This window comes from Cricetulus griseus, chromosome 8 (genome assembly GCF_003668045.3).
Source record: "Cricetulus griseus strain 17A/GY chromosome 8, alternate assembly CriGri-PICRH-1.0, whole genome shotgun sequence".
Taxonomy (NCBI): Eukaryota; Metazoa; Chordata; class Mammalia; order Rodentia; family Cricetidae; genus Cricetulus; species Cricetulus griseus.
In genome coordinates this window covers 43,133,395-43,152,543 of record NC_048601.1, presented here as the reverse complement: position 1 = coordinate 43,152,543, position 19,149 = coordinate 43,133,395, and the positions used below count along the sequence as shown (strand labels likewise).

Sequence of the window (19,149 nt, the reverse complement as noted above, 5' to 3'; positions counted from 1 at the left end):
TCCTGCCCTTTCCTTCCTTGTAAGAACTGATGCCCAAGACAATAAAGCATCAGCTGCCTTCAGAATCTTAGCCAGTACGTTGAATGCTTTATATCCACCATTTCATTCCTTGCTTTTTTTTTTTTTTTTTTTTTTTTGCATTGTGCCTTTGTGGGAGTGGGCATGTGTAAGGATCAGGGGACAACTTGTGGGAGTCAGTTCTCTCCTTCCACCATGTGAGGCTCCAGGGTGGGAACTCAGGTCCTAGCTTAGCAGCAAGTGCCTTTACCTGCTGAACCATCTCCCCGACCTTACAGTGTGGCTTCAAGGGCTGAGGACTTAGCTCAGAGCTAGAGCCTTACCCAGCATGTGCAGGACTCTGGGATGCTTTGAGAATTTCTTGAGTTTAGGTCAGTAGCCTAGGTCACACAGGGAGGAGATGAGATAAAAATCCAGCAGGTAGTTTTTCAGGCTTTTGGTTTCTTAGTTGCAGCCATCGCTTCTCACCAAATACCAAAGTTGGGTCTAGGCAGGCCACAGAAAGTCTGTTTTGTTTCCAAAATGCATAGGGGCCAGTGAGATGCCGCATCAGGTAAAGGCATTTTCCAGGAAGCATGAGATCTGTGCTTCATCCGTGGAATCCACAAGAGGTAAGGAGAGAACCAACTCTCCATATTGTCCACTGATATCCCCAGTACATAAGTAAATAGGTGTAGATTTCTTTCTTTCTTTCTTTCTTTCTTTCTTTCTTTCTTTCTTTCTTTCTTTCTTTCTTTCTTTCTTTCTTTCTTTCTTTCTTTCTTTCTTTCTTTCTTTCTTTCTTTCTTTTTCTTTCTTTCTTTCTTTCTTTCTTTCTTTCTTTCTTTCTTTCTTTCTTTCTTTCTTTCTTTCTTTCTGACAGGGTTTCTCTGTGGCTTTGGAGGCTGTCCTGGAACTAGCTCTTGTAGTAGACCAGGCTGGTCTGGAACTCACAGAGACCCACCTGCCTCTGCCTCCCGAGTGCTGGGATTAAACGCGTGCGCCACCAACGCCCGGCAAGATGTAGATATTTAAACAAGAAAAGGCGTCGTCAGAGCGCACTGGCAGCCGCGGGCTCCGAACTCGCGCCTCCGCCCGCCCGTCGTGCCCCCGCAGCGCACGCGCACTGGGCTGTGCCGGGCGCACTTTTGGGCGTGTGCGAGGACGCGCGGCGCGCGCGCGCCAGCGAGCGAGCGAGCGAGCGAGCGTGAGCTCGAGCGCGAGCGCGGCCGGGAGCGAGGACGACAGCCGGGGGGAGCGTGCGCGCGCTGACGTGCCGGGCGCCATGTTGGAGGGCTGGTGGTAGCGGCTCGGGGAGGTTCTCGCTCTGTCGGTCTCGCTCCGTCTCTCGCTTCCCCCCCGGCTCCCTTCGGGACCCCCCCCTCCCCGGTCGCCGGCGTGTGGCGGAGTGTGTGCGAGGGCGGGGGCGGGCGTCGGGGGGGCGGGCGCCGCAGCCCCCGGGACGGCGGCGGAGGGAGGCGCCGGCGGCGAGGGACCCGCGGCGCCATGGACGTCGAGAGGCTGCAGGAGGCGCTGAAAGGTGGGGGTCGCCGCGCGCTCGGGCGGAGGCCGTCCGCGCCTCCCCGCAGCCCCGCGCCGGGCTTTGTGTGGGCCGCGGGCGTGGGGGGGAGGGGAGCGCCCGGGCACCGGCGCGCCTCGTCGAGCGGCCGTGGCGGCCTCTGGGCCCGGGGAGCCCCGCTCGCCCTCACCACGCCGGGACCCAGGCTTGGCGAGCAACAGGCTCGAGAACCCTGCTTCCCCAAACTTGGAACCTTGGGGTTCCGGCGTTCCGAGAGGCCCCCTTGGATATCCAAGGAGCATTTGGGGATGGCGCCTTAGTGGGGGTGACCTGGGGGTGGGTTCGGTCCCATGTACGCTGCGGGGATCGGGGCTTGCTCGGATCGGATGCTGGGGCTCCCCTGCGCCACTCTTGGGAAACACTGAAGGGTGGTTTGTGAGGCGGAGTGCCCCCTTTAGGAGAGTTCGCGCTGTCGGTGGGGCATTTGGGTGAGAGACTGATTTTCTGGCTTTTTTTTTTTTGTTTGTTTGTTTGTTTGGATTTTTATAAAAGAATTCTCCGAGTACCTCTGGCAGTCCTGGAGCTCACTCTAGAGACCAGGCTGGCCTTGAACTCAGAGATCTTTTTGCTTCTGCCTCCTGAATGCTGGGATTAAAGGTGTGCACCGCCATGGCCAGCTGAGGCTGTTTTTCTTAATTGTTCTCTAACGTAGAGAAAGACTGAATAAAGTTTTCTTGGAGAGGACATACTAATAACCTTTCTTTTTTTCCCCCCTTAATCTAGATTTTGAGAAGAGGGGGAAAAAGGAGGTTTGTCCTGTCCTGGATCAGTTTCTCTGTCATGTAGCGAAGACCGGAGAAACGATGTAAGTAAGAAGCATGGGTGGATGGGTTCATGGTCACAGGCCTACCTCTCTTTAGAGTTGTTTAGGAAAGTGGGGAAAGAGGATTTCAGAACACTTACATAATAGGTCTGTCAAAATTTGGAGACCCTGGGGATGGGTGAGATAGCCCAATAGGTTAGGTTAGGGTGCCTGCTGCCAGGCTTCAGGACTTGAGTTTCTCGTCTGGATATTCTACATAGGGAGTCCCCACCTAATGGAAGGAGAGAACTGACTCCCAAAAGTTGTCCTCAGACTCGTACACAACAATAAAGAAGTAAATATAATAAAAAAATTGGAGAGGCCTTGAAGATCATAGTAAAGGCAAGATGCCTTCCTGTGTGCTGCATAACAATTGTTACCAATTTATCAAAAGTTTTCTGCATATCTGCCTTGGCACAGGGAGCACCTACTAGTTTGAAAGGACCATAGAAAAGAATGTTTCATTATGGTGTTTCTTTATCATTGCAAACAGGTTTAGTCCCACAATTTTGTAGCTTTGATACTGTTAGGGATTTGTTGTTGACATTTTTTTGTACTGTCCTGTATCCAGCCCTTTGTTGTCATACCAATCCATGATGTTGTTTGAAGTCTAACTTGTATTTATTGCCTTGAGAATTTGGGGGTGATTATTTGACACATTCCAGATGCTGAAGTTGTCACTGTTCTGACTTTCTAGGGTAGCTAACTTATTACACATGCCCAACATCTTACTAGGCTTGTTTCCAAATGTTGTCAATCTGAACTTATACTGTATTATTTCAAAAGGAGAAATCTGCTTTATTGTTCTCTAGTTGATGTGGTAGAAGTTGTTTCACACTGGCTCATTTGCTTTGTTCATGACCGCCTGTTTTTGTACACACTGAGTAGTGTAGGGTGGGGAGCAGGAGAGAGGAAAGGGTATTTTGGGTTCTGAGCTGTCTGCTTAGTTCAGCAAGTGATTATATAGCTTCTCTGTTATTATCATTTTTCAGACATGGTCTCATTCTGTAGCCCTGACTGGATTTGAACAACTCAGTGGTCCTTACTGGCCCTGCCTTCCAGGTGCTGAAATTAAAAGTCTTGGGCAGCCATGCCAGGCAGTTTTTATTTTTTTGAGACAGGATCACACTCTAGCTCAGATGGCTCTAAATTATTAGATAGTCCAGACTGACCTCAAATTTTAGTCAGTCCTATCGAAGCCACCAAGTATTGGGACTATAGATGTGAGCTGCCTCGATCAGCTTTCCTCGTTGTTGTTGTCATCACCATCATCATCATATTGTTGTTCTTATTGTTATGATTGGCACTGGAGCTGGAACCTAGTACCTCATGTGCTAGACAAGAGTCCTGCTACCGAGCTACATTCTCAGCTCCCTTAAAAATTTGAGTTAAGTGGGATGTGGTGGCACATGCCTTTAGTCCCAGTGCAGAGGCAGGTGGATCTCAGTGAGTTCGAGGCCAGCTAGGACTGATACACAGACAAACCCTGGCTTGGGACCCCCCCATTTGAGTTACTGTTAAGTACCTACACTGGCTTTAAATTTAGGTCCTTTCTGCTTTCATCTCTGTAGTGCTGGGATTCATGCAAGCCCCAACTTGTTTAGCTTTCTGTCTTTATTAACAAGTGTTCATTTCTTGCAAGATTTGTTTATGACTGTACTTTCTAATAAGTAGCTAGATTTTTAGGAAGAAAAAATAACTGGCATAGTGCATAATTTGGTAGAGAGTCTCTTCAGTGGTCTATTAAATTATATAAATTCAGGACATGAAGTGGTGGCACACACTTTTAATCCCAGGATTTGGGAGGCAGAGGCAAGGTTTATGTTCAAGTCCAGCCTGGTCTAGAGTGAGATCCCGGACAGTCAGGGCTACACAGAGAAACTCTGTCTTAAAAACTAAAATAAGCAAAAAGATGAAAATATATATCCATCAACTTAATGTGACTAATACTTCTTTGCATGCCAGTTTTAAGAATGGAATCTTTGCTGGGCCTGGCAGTATACATCCTTAATTCCAGCAGAGGGTTAAAGGCAGAGACAGGCAGATCACTATGAGTTGGAGAGTAGCCTGGCCTTACATAATGAATTCCAGGACAGCCGAGGCTATACAGTGAGTCCCTTTCTGCAAAAAAACGGGAATGCTCTAGTGAAAAGAATCATTTACTGGGCTGGAGAGATGGCTCAATGGTTAAGATAACTGGCTGCCCTTCTAGAGTACCCAGTTCTGATTTCTTGCACTCGCTTGTAAGCTCACAATTCTCTGTAACTCCAGTTCCAGGGGATCTGATGTCCTCTTCTGGCCTCCCGAGGGCACAGTACATGATTGTGATACACATTTATACTTGCTGGTAGAACACCCAAAGTGGATGCAAGTCATTAGTTTTACTTATAGAAAAGCCTAAAGATGACTAGATGCCATAATTCAAAAATAAATAAGTTCCTAAGATATCATATTGCTTACATTGCCTCTCTTCCTTGAGTTGTTGACTGGGCTAAGCTATTTCTGAGTCGTCAGAAGAAAAGCATTTTATTTCCTGAAGTTTATTTGAAATACAAGATTATCTTAGTTGGGTGGTGTTGTACATGCTTTTAATCCCAGAACTTGGGAGGCATAGGCAGGTGGATCCCTTAGTTTGAGGCCAGCCTGGTCTACAGCATTAAGTTCCAGGATAGCCAAGGCTATGCAGAAAAACCCTGTTTTGGAAAAAGAAGGGGAGGGGTTTATCTTGGACTGTGATGCTCATCAGTCTGGTCTATACAAACTGCCTTAACTTTTTGATAAGATTGCTCTAGTTAAAAGTTTCTAAAAGGTAACTTTTATATTCTGTGTTTCTTGTCCTTTGTCCTGGATTACCAGATAGCCTGAGAATCTGTCAGACTTTGAATTACCAGATAGCCTGAGAATCTGTCAGACTTTGAATCCTCTACTTAACTACTTTATTTGGATATTGTGTGTTTAGATATTCTGTATTAAAATGATTGGTGCTTTTATATTTATTATATTTTGTGGTTTGGAGTTTTTTCCAAACTAGGTGTAGCCTTTGCTTGCTTGTTTTTCACTGGAACCTGGGTCTTGGCTTATGTTAGTCCCATGCTCAGCCATTGAGTCGTCCCAACTGCAGAACCAGATAGTGATTACTGTTTTCCTGGTGCTGGAGATCACATCCGGACCCTTGTGTGCTAGGCAAGTGCTTCACCACTGAACTACATTCCCATACTGTGGAGCTTTTCAATGAACTTTTTTTTGGTTTTTGGAGACAGGGTTTCTCTGTGTAGCTTTGGAGCCTATCCTGGCACTTGCTCTGGAGACCAGGCTGGCCTGTGCCTCCTGAGTGCTGGGATTAAAGGCGTGCAGCACCACTACCTGGCTAAGAATGTTGTTTTTAATATGTATGGGTGTTTTTGCCCACATATATATCTGTGCACTGTGTGAATGCCATGCCTTCCAGGATCAGAAGACAGTGTGTGATCAGAAGACTGTGAAGTTACAGACTTGTGAGCTGCTTTGTGGTGTTTGGAAATGAATCCAGGTCCTCTGGAAGAGCAATAAGTGCCCTTAACTGCTGAAGCCTTTTAAGATCCAGCCCTAAGAATGCCATTTTTTTTTTTTTTTAAACAAAACGTACCCTATTTGTTGTGTTCACCTACCCACTCCTATTTTGAGATTCCGTCTCACTGTGTGTAGCCACAGCTGTCACTTCATGTGGGTTTGGTTTCTAGACATGATCTCTGTTGTGCCACATTCAGGAGCTCAGTGTGAGCACAAAGTGTTCCCTTCAGATCTTCTCTTCACCCACTGGTGGAATGGCCAAGGGCATTTAATTTTTAACTGCTTCTCCCAAGTTGGGCTGCCATGGTTTTTGGTAGTATTTTATTTTGTGATGATATTTAGTTTAGGGCCTTCCTTGCCTCTGTATTATTTTCTCTTGAGTGGGTTGGTCCTAGTGATGTACAGGTTGTCAGCTTTTCCTCACCCTTTGTGAGGTTTGTTGGGCTTTTTATTTTGTTGTTTAGTCTGGCGGTGCTTTGAGAAATGAACTAAAGCCAACAATACTATTCTTTCTGATTTCCTTTTTTTAAATTAAAAAAAAAAAAACAAATCTTTGCTAGATCAGTGTTGTGTGACAAAACTTTTCTTGGGGAGCAAACACTCCTCTACTCACTCCACGACATGCTAAAGTATTAAATTTGGTGAACCAGTGAGTTTTATTGGGGTTCCTTACGGGTGTAGAGTTATTTACAGGATCAGAAATGCCCATCCCCAACCCCCAAGCATGAATGACAGCTCACAGAATCGGGTAAAACCTGGAGCACCACACATCCTGCAGACAGGGAAACAGGTCTAAACCTTTTCCAGGCAGCTCTGCTGGTATCTGCTGCTTCTAGGCAGTGGTCTGGTCTCCCAGTTGTCTTTGCCACTTTTCTCTGTGAAGCTTAGCTTTTGTTTACTCAGATAGGGAGGGGCCAAGTGAATCTGGTCAGCTTCAGGGAGTTCTTGAATTGTTTATCTCCCTGCTTAAGAAGCTAGCCTGCAGGATGGAATGTTTTAATTATGGAGGAAACTGCTATACAACAACCTTTTAAAACAAGGGTACTAATACTCAAACTATGAAAATAGTATGTAAAACTTAGCACATTGCTTGGTGCTAAATAAATGATACCTGTCAGTAGGGTTTGGGGTGGTGGTGGTGGTGGTGGTGGTGGTGGTGGAGGTGGTCTAGCTGTTGTCCGTGTTAGCCTGGAATTTGCTTTATAGTTTAGGTTGGCTCCAGCTGGCAGTTCTGTCTGACCCTCCTTGTATTTAAATACTTGACATTTCAGGAAGGAAGTAAAGTTAGATAACTTAAAGGTGGTCACAGTACTGAGTGAGGAGGCTGGGTGTTGTTTTGTCTGATGTATACTTGTGTCTAAAATGTCAGCCATATCCTGCTATAGTGAATTTAGTTACCTCCCCCCTTTTAATCTATTAGTAATTACTTAATGTTGGGGCATACTGATTTCTCAGTCTTAATTTTTTTTAATCACACATTATTTTTGTGTATGGGTACAAGTGTGGAAGTCAGAGGACACCTTGCAAGAATCTGTTATCTTCATGTGACCCCAGAATCAAATTCAGGTTAGGTTGTGTGCCATCTTGCCAGCCCCAGTTTTTGTTTTGTTTTTATGGAGGGAACTACAGATTAAAGACTTTGTTTTTCCCCCTTCCTCAGGTCTAACTACTGTTAATTGCCCCTTTAATTTTAAAGATAAAGAATCTGGAACTTGATCTGTTGTATGAGCTGTAGTTTTGTAAGTTAACTTCACTGTCTGTACCTATAAACCCTTAAGTACATGTGTTATTGTTTGTGTGTATGAGCTTTGGGAGCACACCTATGTACACACACGTGGATGCAGAATTGGAAGCTCACTTTTTTGGCTTAGCTAGGTTGATTGGAGCCCTCAGGATCTACCATCTCCACCCTATAATGCTGGGCTTACAGACATGCAAAGCCATGCCCTGCTTTTTATGTGGATGCTGAGAATTCAGACTTATGTCCCTTAAGCACTCTTATCTTCAGAACTATCTCCCTATTAGCATGTATTACTTAATACATAATGGGTTTCAGTATGAGGTTTTTGTTTGTTTTGTGGTGTGTGTGTTTGTGTTTGGGGGGGTAGGGTTTCTCTGTAAGCTTGGCTGTCCTGGAACTCAATATGTAGACCAGGCTGGCCTAATCTCAGAGATCCACCTGCTTCTGCTTCTGGCGTGCTGGGATTACAGGTGTGCACCACCACGCCTGTCTTCAGTATAAAGTTTATATAAGCAGGGTCTCACTATGTAGCTTTGCTGGCCTGGAATTATGTTGATCATGGTGGCTTTAAACTTAAGAGATCTGCCTACCTCTGCCTCCCAAATCCTGGGATCAAAGGCATGTACCACCACCTCTGCCTGATAAAAATTTCTTTAGGTTAAATCTTGCTCTGTAACTCAGGCTGCCTAAGTCTAAGGACTTTATGCTTTAGTTGGTTTTCCTCTTTGGGGGGCCAGCCACCCAGCTCCCATATAAATACATGCAAGGCTTACATCTGCTTAGCTTATTTCTAGCCAGCTTTTCTTTTTCCTCTTGTTTTTTTTTTTTTTTCCTTTTTTAAAATTTAAATTAGAAACAAGATTGTTTTACATGTCAATCCCAGTTCCCACTCCCTCCCCTACCCTTCACCAGCCTCCTTATCTATCCCATTCCCTTTCTGCTCCCCAGGGAGGGTGGAGCAGGGCCTAGGTCCTCCCCCGTGTGTCTAGGCTGATAAGAGTATCCCTCTATGTGGAGTGGGCTCCCAAATTCCATTCATATACTAGGGATAAATACTGATCCACTGCCAGAGGCCCCATAGATTGCCCAGGCCTCTTAACTGACAACCACGATTTAGGGGGTCTGGGTCGGTCCTATGCTGGTTTCCCAGCTATCAATCTGGGGTCCATGAGCTCCCCCTTGTTCAGGTCAGCTGTTTCTCCAGCCTGGTCTTGACACCTTTGCTCATCACTCCTTCCTCTCCGCAACTGGATTCCAGGAGTTCAACTCAGTGTTTAGCTGTTGGTGTCTGCCTCTGCTTCCATCAGCTCCTGGATGAAGGCTCTAGGTTGGCATGTAAGATAGTCATCAATCTCATATCGGGGAAGCTAGCTAGCTTTTCTTAAGTTATCCCATCTACCTTTTGCCTCTGGGCTTTTATCTTTATCCTGTGTAGCTTTCTTTACTTCTTAGTCTGTGGTTTGCTGTGTAGTTGGGTGGCTGGCCCCTGGAGTCCTCCTCTCACTCCATCTTTCTTCCTAGACTTACCCTCTTTATTCTGTCTGGTAGCCCTACCCATCCTTTCTCTGCCCAGCTGTCCACCATTCAGCTTTTTATTAGACCAGTCAGGTGTTTTTAGACAGGCAAAGTAACACAGCTTCACAGAGTTAAAAGAATGCCACACATCTTTGCATCATTAAAACAAATGTTCCATAGCATAAACTAATGTAACGCATCTGAAAATAGTATTGCACAACACTCCTTGGTACTGAAATTGAACATTTGAATACAACTACCCCACATGGGAACTTCTGCTTTGAATTGTTAACTGTCTCCCATCAAACTCCAGGAGAGACAGATTTCATGAACATATTTTGTATAAGACATCAAATATTTCCTATGCATACCCTGCTTTAATCTTTGTGACTGTTCTCTGTGAAGTATATATTCTGTTTAAAATGGGGCAAGGCCTATACAGTTTAAGAGTGTACAGATGGTAAGTGATGCAGTTATCCTTGGATATGGTCAGTGCCTTAGGTCCTATTAGAGTTTATTTCTTTTCTTTTTTTTTGTTTTTCGAGACAGGGTTTCTCTGTAGCTTTGGAGCCCATCCTGGCACTCCCTCTGGAGACCAGGCTGGCCTCGAACTCACAGAGATCTGCCTGCCTCTGCCTTCTGAGTGCTGGGACTAAAGGCGAGCGCCACCAATGCCCGGCTAGAGCTCATTTCTTTATGCACTTGGGTGACATCTTTCCTCTCCACTGCAACAGTCTTATTTAAAACAATCATAGAATTTAAAGCTTAGTTTTTGGATGTGGGGTTCCATCATCATTATTTAGGTGATTGTTGCTTACCTAAGCTAACCTTATGTGCTTGAACAGGTCTCCTTTCTTTGTGGTACAGCACATGTCCTGATGTCTGAATCTTGTGGATGGGAGAAGTGTTAGGTTGTGTGGTGATACATGAACAATGCTTGGAGGCCCTTAGTGAAAGGCAGTAAGATAGGTTACATGAGTGTTCTTAACATCTCATTTGGACATTTCTGGTGACCTCAAAGGCTAAATACTTTGAGTAAATACAGTTTTTGTAGAGGCATACATTTTTTTTTTTCTTTCTCTTTTTGTTTTTTTCGAGACAGGGTTTCTCTGTGTAGCTTTGGAGCCTATCCTGGCAGTTGCTCTGGAGACTAGGCTGCCTCCCCAGTGCTGGGATTAAAGGCGTGCGCCACCAACGCCCGGCTGTAGAGGCATAAATTTGATTAGACTAATACATGTTATTTTTGAAGGGACTCCTACACTTCAGTGTGTTTCCTCCTGGACCCTGGATTAGACACAAGCCATACCCAAACATAGATCGCATAGATCATTTATTAAGCAGGGAAGAAGATAAGTTGCTGATTTCTGACCCAGGTAGAAAAATAGCAGCAAATGACCTTGTTGGTGCAATTTTTACGAGGAAAAAATGGGGAGATTTTTGTTAGAATGGGCTAGCATGCTGTGGTATGATTTGATTGGGCATGTTAAAGGGGACTTTTGGTTGTTGGATATTTTTGATAGCTGACCCTTGGTAGTCAGTCTCAGGAGGAGGAAGTGGCCAAATGGAATGGATTCCTAAGGGAATGGATTTTGTGGGCTGACTGAATGTAATGTAATGGTTTTAGGAAGAGGGGATAGGGCCATGCTGGGTCCCACTAGAGCCCCTTCAATTTTTATTATATGAAGGAGGCATATATTGTAGAAGTATTTGAAATTTGAGGGCTATGAGAGGTTTTATTGTCACTTGGGTTTTACAATATTTTAGTGTCTGAGACTAAGGCTTATCAACCATTATCAAATTGTCTCAGGTTTTACATGCTAAAAGGAATTTGTTTTTCTAGATTGTTTTATTCTGGTTGTATTTTAGGGATTTTTCCAAAGTGATTTACAGAGTTTCAGAGATCTGCATTCTGTATCTCTTACTGGTTCTTGGCATGGATGGGGTCTGGTTTCATTGTTTAAGGGGTTTATATACAGCGTTTCTTCATGGAGCAATATTGAGTGGGTAGAATGTGACCTTTCTCTCTTTTTTTTAGAGCTAGTATCTTGAACTCTCTGTGTAGCTCAGGATGCCCTTGAACTACTGATGAGCCTCCTGCTTCCAACTGTACTGTTAGGATTAGAGGTTTGTGCCACCACAGCCAGCCCTACATTTGGAGCTATCTGTTGAGTCAGTGAGTAGGTGACACCCAGACTGTTGTAGTTCACAGGACTGTTGGCCTTTTTTTTTTTTTTTTTTTTAAAGATTTTATTTATTTATTATGTATACAGTCTTCTGCCTACAGGTCAGCAGAGGGCACCAGATCTCATTTAAGGTGGTTGTGAGCCATCATGTGGTTGCCGGGAATTGAACTCAGGACCTCTGGAAGAAGAGTCGGTGCTCTTAACCGCTGAGCCATCTCTCCAGCCCCCAGAACTGTTGTCCTTTATTCAAAGATTTTTATTTTTATTTTTATTTTTTTAGTCTTTGCCCCTGTTTATTTAGTAGTTCATAAACTACCTTGTTCCTTGGCTTTCTTATATTTTCTGTAGTCTATGGTCTTGCTGTCCTGTTCACTATAGGAAATCACTGGCACAACCCAAGTGTGGCTACTTTAAAAACACTGTTGATGGGGCTGGGGAGATGGTTCATTGGTTAAGAGAATTGATTCTTGTAGAGACTTCCCAGCACCCACATAGTCTGTGTAACTCCAGTTCCAGAGGAACTGACACCCTCTTCTGACCTCCATGGGTACTGCATGGACATGATGCACATACATACACGCAGACAAAGCACCTGGCTGTGGTGGTGCACACCCTTAGCCCCAGAATTCAGGAGACAGAGGCAGGTGGATCTCTTGAGTTGCAGGCCAGCCTGGTCTATAGAGTGAGTTTCATGGAGGACAACTAGGGCAACACACAGAGAAACTCTGTCTGGGAAAACCAAAACAAACAGAACCAACCAACCAAAAACCACTAATGCTGATAAAATAAGTCTTTTTTAAAAATTTAAAAATGTGTGTTGACAATATTTTCCGTTTTTCTTCATAGGGTAACTTCAGTTTGTCATTTAAGACTGTTGAAAGGGCTCTTTAAACAGTCCTACATCACTTGATGGGGGTGCTTTCTGAGAACCTGTTGAGTTGGCATTTTTTGCAAACATAGGAGACTGCAGTCACTGTGTCCTCTTGGTGTTTGAGGCTGCAGCTGGCACCATGCAGTTTGCTGTAATAAAGTTAATTTTGCTTTAGCTAGATGTTCTCTAGCAATAAAATGTATGTAGGTGAGTGAGTCACATGTTCTTACCAAGTATGAAGCACCATAGTAACTGCATATGGTGCACTGTTCTAAGATACACAGTGCAGTGGGTTGTTGGGAAACTCACAAGGACTGTAGTATGTTTGTTGTAGTACATTATTTTGATGGCTGTGCCACTATACTAGGCAATAGGAGTTTTTCATTTCCATTGTATTCTCTTAGTGTTCTGTTGATGGCTAAAATATAGTTATGTAGTGTATAACTGAATATTTTATATGCAGTTTTTCATGGTTTCCTGTCTTTCTCCATAGAAACTTCCATGTTTCATATATGCATTGATAATTTGCTTTTACTCATGGTGTTGTAGCTGATTGGGCAGAACTTGACTTGCTTTCCAGTGTGGCACACAGAGAGCTAGGTTAAAAGATGGAAGAAAAAGCTTTTCCTTTATTTACAACAACAACAACAAAAAGCTCACATGCATGCTAGTACTAGTACAAATAGGTAGAGGTTGGAGTTGGGGCAGTGTTGGTCTTGAGTAGCTATGAATGGATGGGTGGATAAATGATGGGTGGGGTATAGTGAGGGTCTCCTCTTCAGCCTGGGCTGAAACTCACTATGTAGATCAGGCTGGCCTAACTCAGACATCTTCAGAGTGTTGGTATTCAGAGTATGTGCCATCTCACTTGGCCACTTTAACTTTTAAGACAAGTTCTCTTAAGTTAGGTTGCTGACCATAAGCCCTAGGAATCCCGTTTTCACCTATCCAACACTGGGATTATACCATGCCTAGATTTTTCTCTAGACCCAAGACAGTGCTCTAAACATTAGAAAATACATGAACCATGACTATATGTAAATATTTGGATATAGTTTGTCTTGTTTACTTTTCAGTGTTTGTATGTCCAGAATCTGTCCATTCTTTGTCAGTTTAGCTGTCACCTAGACCTTAGATTGTCAACGAAAACAGTGATCTTGCTTTTTAAAATTTTACTTTACTTACTTTTTATATTTTTTTACGAATATTTTGTTAAAAAGAGGTCTAATGCCAAGCCAGGCTCATTTGGTTGACTGATCATGTCATCTGTCTCTCTGTGTGTGTGTGTGTGTGTTTAGTTTTTTATTATTTTGGAGTCAAAAGGGGTCTCTAGTTCTGGCTGGCCTGGAACTCAACAGAGGTCTTCTTACCTCTGCTTGTCATGTGCTGCTGAGGTTAAAGACATGAACTGTCTTGCTTAGTATTTTTTGTTTGTTTGTTTTTTGAGGGAGGGGGGTTCAAGACAGGGTTTCTCCGTGGTTTTGGAGGCTGTCCTGGAACTAGCTCTTTTAGACCAGGCTGGTCTCGAACTCACAGAGATCCACCTGCCTCTGCCTCCCAAGTGCTGGGATTAAAGGCGTGCGCCACCATCATCGCCTGGCTGTATTTTAAAAAAAATTTATTAGCCCAGAAAGAGCTTGAAATTTGTCCTTATTTGCACCTATAGTCTGTCTTCTGCTTCCAAATACTGAAATTATAGGGCTGTGCAACCACATCTAGCTCGCTTATTTTTCTGAGACAGGGTTTCTCTGTGTAGCTTTGGATCCTGTCCTGGATCTAGCTCTGTAGACCAGACTGGCTTCGAACTCCACATACCTCTGCCTCCTGACTGCTGGAATTAAAGGTGTGTGCCACCACCCAGCTGACATCTGGCTTGTTTTATATATGTACTTATTGGGACTAAGTCTTGATTTTTGTAGCCCCAGCATCCTAGCAACTGTTATGTTTCTGCCAGGCTCTTTTGTTGCTGTCTCTCAAATGCTGGGATTATAGGCATGCACTGTCACACCTACTTGGAATTAAGCATTTTGTGTCATTGGTCCTTAAAAATAGTAGACTTAACTGTTTCAGCTTGGGCTGCTGTTATAGTATAGAGGCTGCATGGCTTAGTGAGTAGGTCTTTTCTCCCAGTTTTTTAGACTGGGAAATTTAAGATGATCTGTTGGGGTGTTCTGTGTTGTGTGGGTCAGTCGAAGAAAGAGGTCAGGAAGGTCCAGCCTGTGGTGAACTGAACCTCAAACCACTGAGCAAAGGCATATTTATTGATTGTTACACAAAGTTGTTTTTTGTGTCCCTAATCTAATCTGTATGTCTCTTTAAAGGAAAGGATTCTATGCCCACATGACTTTACTGCTTTATTGTCTACTGTTTGCAAATTCACAATAATCCATGAGCCTTAGGTGTGCCAGTATTTACTTGTGACCAGTCATGCAAAGACTGTATTGCCCCCTCAGAAAAACAATCCTGAAAATCACAGAAAACAGCCAATCACTGTTTTCTACCAAGTAAGAGTATTTGGTAGAAAAACAACTATTCACTCTAATGTTTACCCCAGATAACAGGGACTGCTAAGGTCCTGTGGTGATGTAACTTTTTTGTCTGCCTTGTCAGTATTTCATCACACTTAGAGAAGGTTCATGCAGATGACCTCATGTAGCTATAATTACCTGTGAAAGGCACTGTCTCCACAAATCAATGCATTGAAGTTTTAGGGTTTCAAATTATGAATATTGTAAAATCAAATTGAGTTGATAACTTGCCACAGATTTGTTCTGTAAGTGAATCTCAGGTTTACTCGTTAAATTCAAGTGTGGGTGTGTCTTGCAGACACCATGATCATAGCAACTCTTATAAAGGAGAAAAAATTTGATTGAGGTGACTGAAAGGTTCAGGCATTATGCTGGCCTGCCCCTGTTAACTGGTGAAACAGGCAATACCCTGGTCAGCCCAAGGTCCCATGGGAACTAAGTCTGCACGCAGGTGCAGAGGACCCCTTTAAAAGATCAGCCCCTGCCCATTTACGAGCTCTCTGTCCACTCTCTGTGCGCTCTGTTCCCCTCTCTCTGTTTCCCCGCTCTCTATAGCGACCGGCCGTGGCGGTCAGCCATTTACCCCTGTTCCTCTTCTTAGTCTCCCCATTCTGCCGGGCCTTATAATAAACTTATAATCTTATGTCTGTCTCAACATTTCTCTTTTCTTCTTTTTAAACAAAAGAATAACAGTAACTGCTTATGGTTCAAAGGTGCAGTCCTTTATATCATGGCAGAGAGCATGGTGGTATGTAGGCAGACATGGTGCTGGCTTCATCATGTAGACAACAGGAAATGGTCTGTCACACTGAGCCAAGCTTGAGCAAAAGAGACTTCAAAGCCCACCCCCACGGTGACACTTCTCCAACAAAGCCACATTTTAAAAGTTTATTTTAATCATTTTTATTGTGAATGGGAGAGTTCGGTATGTATACATGAGTGTGTTGCCAGCACAGGCCAGAGGAACAGAACTCTCCTCTGCTACAGCAAGTGCTCTTAACAGCTGAACCCTCTTTTCAGCTCCCTTCCCTTCATTTTAATGTGTAAACTGAAACCTTTGGAACTTAAGTGTCCCTCTCCTGTCCCTTCCCCTCCTCTCTTGGGGATAGAATCTTAAAGTTAGACATAGTACTCTCCTACCAAGCTGCACTCCAGCTCAACATATTTTTCTTAATATGAGTTTTATATTTTATATATAATGAAGTCTTATATTTTATACCTAGATTTAATAGTCTTAACTGAGGTTTAGGAGATGGATGTATTATTGGTTGATAGCTCTAGAGTTTAAAAGACCATTCACTCTTAAAGGATATTTATTGTGTGTGCTGTGAGCTAGGTCCTGGGAACCTGACTTGGATGACGAGGGAAGTGAAGAAAGGACAGTCACAGACAAGCATACCTAAAACGAAAAGCTAGCTGGGATCAGATGGGAGGAGTGCTCTGATGGGGATATGACAACAGCCCTAGTGGGCTGGGCAGTTTAAGCTAATCTCAGTAGGAGGCCTGGACACATTGCTTTTTTAGCCAAGGGCCAAAGGCTTTGGCATTTCTGTGAGCCTGACTTGGGGAAGGCCTTGCCCTGGCCATGCCTGTGTCAACAGTACACATTCTCTCAGGACTTCATCTCACATGTGTGCCACACATGTGCATATGCCTCACAGGCAGCTTGCAGGAGTTGGTTCAACCATGTAGGTCTTGGGGATTGAACTCATGTTATCAAGCTTGTAGAGTGAGCACCTTTGCTGCTGAGCCATCTCCCTGGCCTTAAACTATGGCTTATTTTAATTTTTAATGGATAGTAAGTTTTCTAGACTTTACAAGTTTAGCTTCCTTAATCTGTAAATCCAAACCCCAAAATGCTCCAAAATCTGAAGCTTTGAGCTAAAATTTTTGGATTTGAGAGCATTGTTTAGGGATGTTCAAAATGTGTGTACTGTTTTGGGTTAGTAGGGTTTATGGGGAAAATCATGTTAATTTGTGTGTGACTAGTTGAAGATTGTACAGAGTGCTTCATTAAAGCCCAGATTCTCTGAATGCTGAGGAGAACCTTCAAGTATTGGGTAATCTGCTAGGGTGGGTGTTTAAATGGCTCTTTTGTGAGTATTCTCAAAGACTTGAGTTAGTGTAGTACTCCCACAACATTTGAACTATAAGAAATAAGAATTTAAATTCTAGGGGCTGGAGAGATGGCTCAGAAGAGACTGGCTCCTCTTCCAGAGGACCCAGGTTCAGTTCCCAACACCCACATGGCAGCTCACAACTATCTGTAACTCCATTTCCAGGGGATCTGACACTCTCACACAAAATATGTACAGTCAAAACACCAGTGTACATTAAATAAATCTTTTAAAAATTTAAGTTATAATGGGAAGTTCAGAAGAGACCTTTTCACCTCATTTCTGTTTGAAACATGCATTCTAGATTTAATTCTAAAAGGGTATTTGGATTTTAGAAAGTAAAATACAGTTAAGGTCTTTTGTATAACTGATGTTGAGTTACTTAAATCCAAAAGGAAACAAGAAAAGAAGGGAAAGATACATTCTTGGGTAAGATGTTGAGTTGGCAACTCAGACTTTGGGTAGGATAAGGCACCTGCTGAAGACTAAGCCGCTGTAGTTGGTGGAGCTGTGTTCCTTGGGGTGTTGCCAACAGACTGGCTAGTTATGCTTCAATGCTTTCCTCTCCAGTTTCTGTACTACATTTTTGAAGGGGAGTGTATGACTGATCCACTTGGATTAATACACTTTTTTGAATGGGGCCTGGTAGACACCATCTCACCAGAAAAAAATAGAAACAGCTGGGGAGGCCCATTCTGGTTTTAAATCTTTCTAGAAAACTAACAGTACAAATGAGTTGGAAGCCATCTCCTTTGTACATAACACTAGGCAGCAGTGTGGTCTGTTCAGTTGGTTACTAAGTAAACTCCAGTAGTAGGTTGCAGTTACAACTTTCCCCCTAAAACGAAAGGTGTTCTACCCCTCATTCCTCCTTTGTAGACTGGGTTTCACCATGTAGTTCTGGCTGTAGATCAAGCTGCCCTGGAACTCACAGATCCTCCTGCCTCTCTGTCTTCCAAGCACTGGGAATAAAAGTGTATGCCATTAAGCTGGATTAAGAAAGGTCATTTCTCATTTATATGTTTTAGCATCAAGGTATCTGATGCTTTAACAGAGTTAAAAAGCATATTTTAGTAAGTAAATTAGGTCAAAGTGCCTAGGAAGGGATTAGCAGTTTTTACTAGTTGTACAAGAAGGTGAAGGGGGTGGGACTACAGCGATCAAAGGAAGTCATGAAATGGGGTCAGAAACTATATCGAAGACATGGAATTGTTAAATGTAGAAAGATGAGAAGTGGTTACTTGAGGATTTAGTGCCTAAAGGGAATAAGATTATCAATTTTGGATTTTCCATTTGGGAACATTATCTATATACCATTCTCAATGTCTTTGGATTGGATTTCAGCTCAGGCTTTTTAAAAATGGCTTCCTGAAGTAGTTTTATTTGCTCTCTTTAGACATCATGTTGAAAATCTGCACTGCTGAATTTTGAATTTAAGGCTCTGTGAAGTCTCTGAGCATATATCTGATTAAGTTATGGCCCTCTGTTTTCCTGCTCACTTCATTCCTTAGTTCTCTGTTAGATAATGGTCCCTCATCACAGTGACTTCGTGTTCTTCCGTTCTGGGCACCCATCTTTAAAGATATGCACCTCTGAAAAACCTTCATTCCCATGTTAGACGTGCTTATGATGCTTGATTTCTTCCTTATTCATGTGTGTAATTTGCTTTGCTGGTACTTTCTGGTTAGAGTGTGAGCTCCATTTAGCTGGACCCTTTGATCTGTTCTGTGTGTTCTTTAGTGTTATGTGTTGATGTTCTCCTGTACTTAAACAGTAGTAGGGGTGTGCAGCATTTTAAAGACAAGGAAGGGGCTGGAATGGATGACAAAGGGCTGGAAGAGGTGACAGAACCAGATCTATCTCCCCCTGTGGGTCATTTTGAACCTCTTGAAAACTTTGGTCTTTACTTTTAGTGAAACCCAGGTTTGAGGCAGAGAGAGACAATGTTAGATTGCCAGTAGAATTGTTCTATGGATGGTTATGCTGAAACATTTTGGGTATTGTAAGGAAGAGGTGGGTGCAGTTTATTCTTTTGTTCTTTTTTTTCTTCATTGGAACCCATGACTGAACCCAGCACAGCTCCACCATTAAGCTATATTTGTAGCCCCATTCAGGCATAACTTTAGTTCAGGTTAAGAAATAGTGCTGCTTTGGAATAAGTAGTAATTTACTTTGAGACAGGATCTTACTGTATACCCTGGAACTTGATATGTAGACCTCAAACTCTTGGAGGCCTTGCCTATCTCCTGACCTGGACTTAAAGGTGC

General features: G+C 43.4%; 1 protein-coding gene across 1 annotated transcript in view; it reads left to right on the top strand.

Moving 5' to 3' along the window:
• Positions 1–1,263: 1,263 nt before the first annotated feature.
• Ppp4r2 (protein phosphatase 4 regulatory subunit 2) overlaps positions 1,264–19,149 on the top strand; it is a 42,660-nt gene continuing 24,774 nt past the window's right edge. Inside the window, exons 1-2 of the mRNA XM_027428977.2 lie at positions 1,264–1,537; positions 2,300–2,381. Coding sequence (XP_027284778.1) covers positions 1,504–1,537; positions 2,300–2,381 — 116 coding nt within the window. The 5' untranslated portion in view covers positions 1,264–1,503. The remainder of the gene's footprint in view (positions 1,538–2,299; positions 2,382–19,149) is intronic.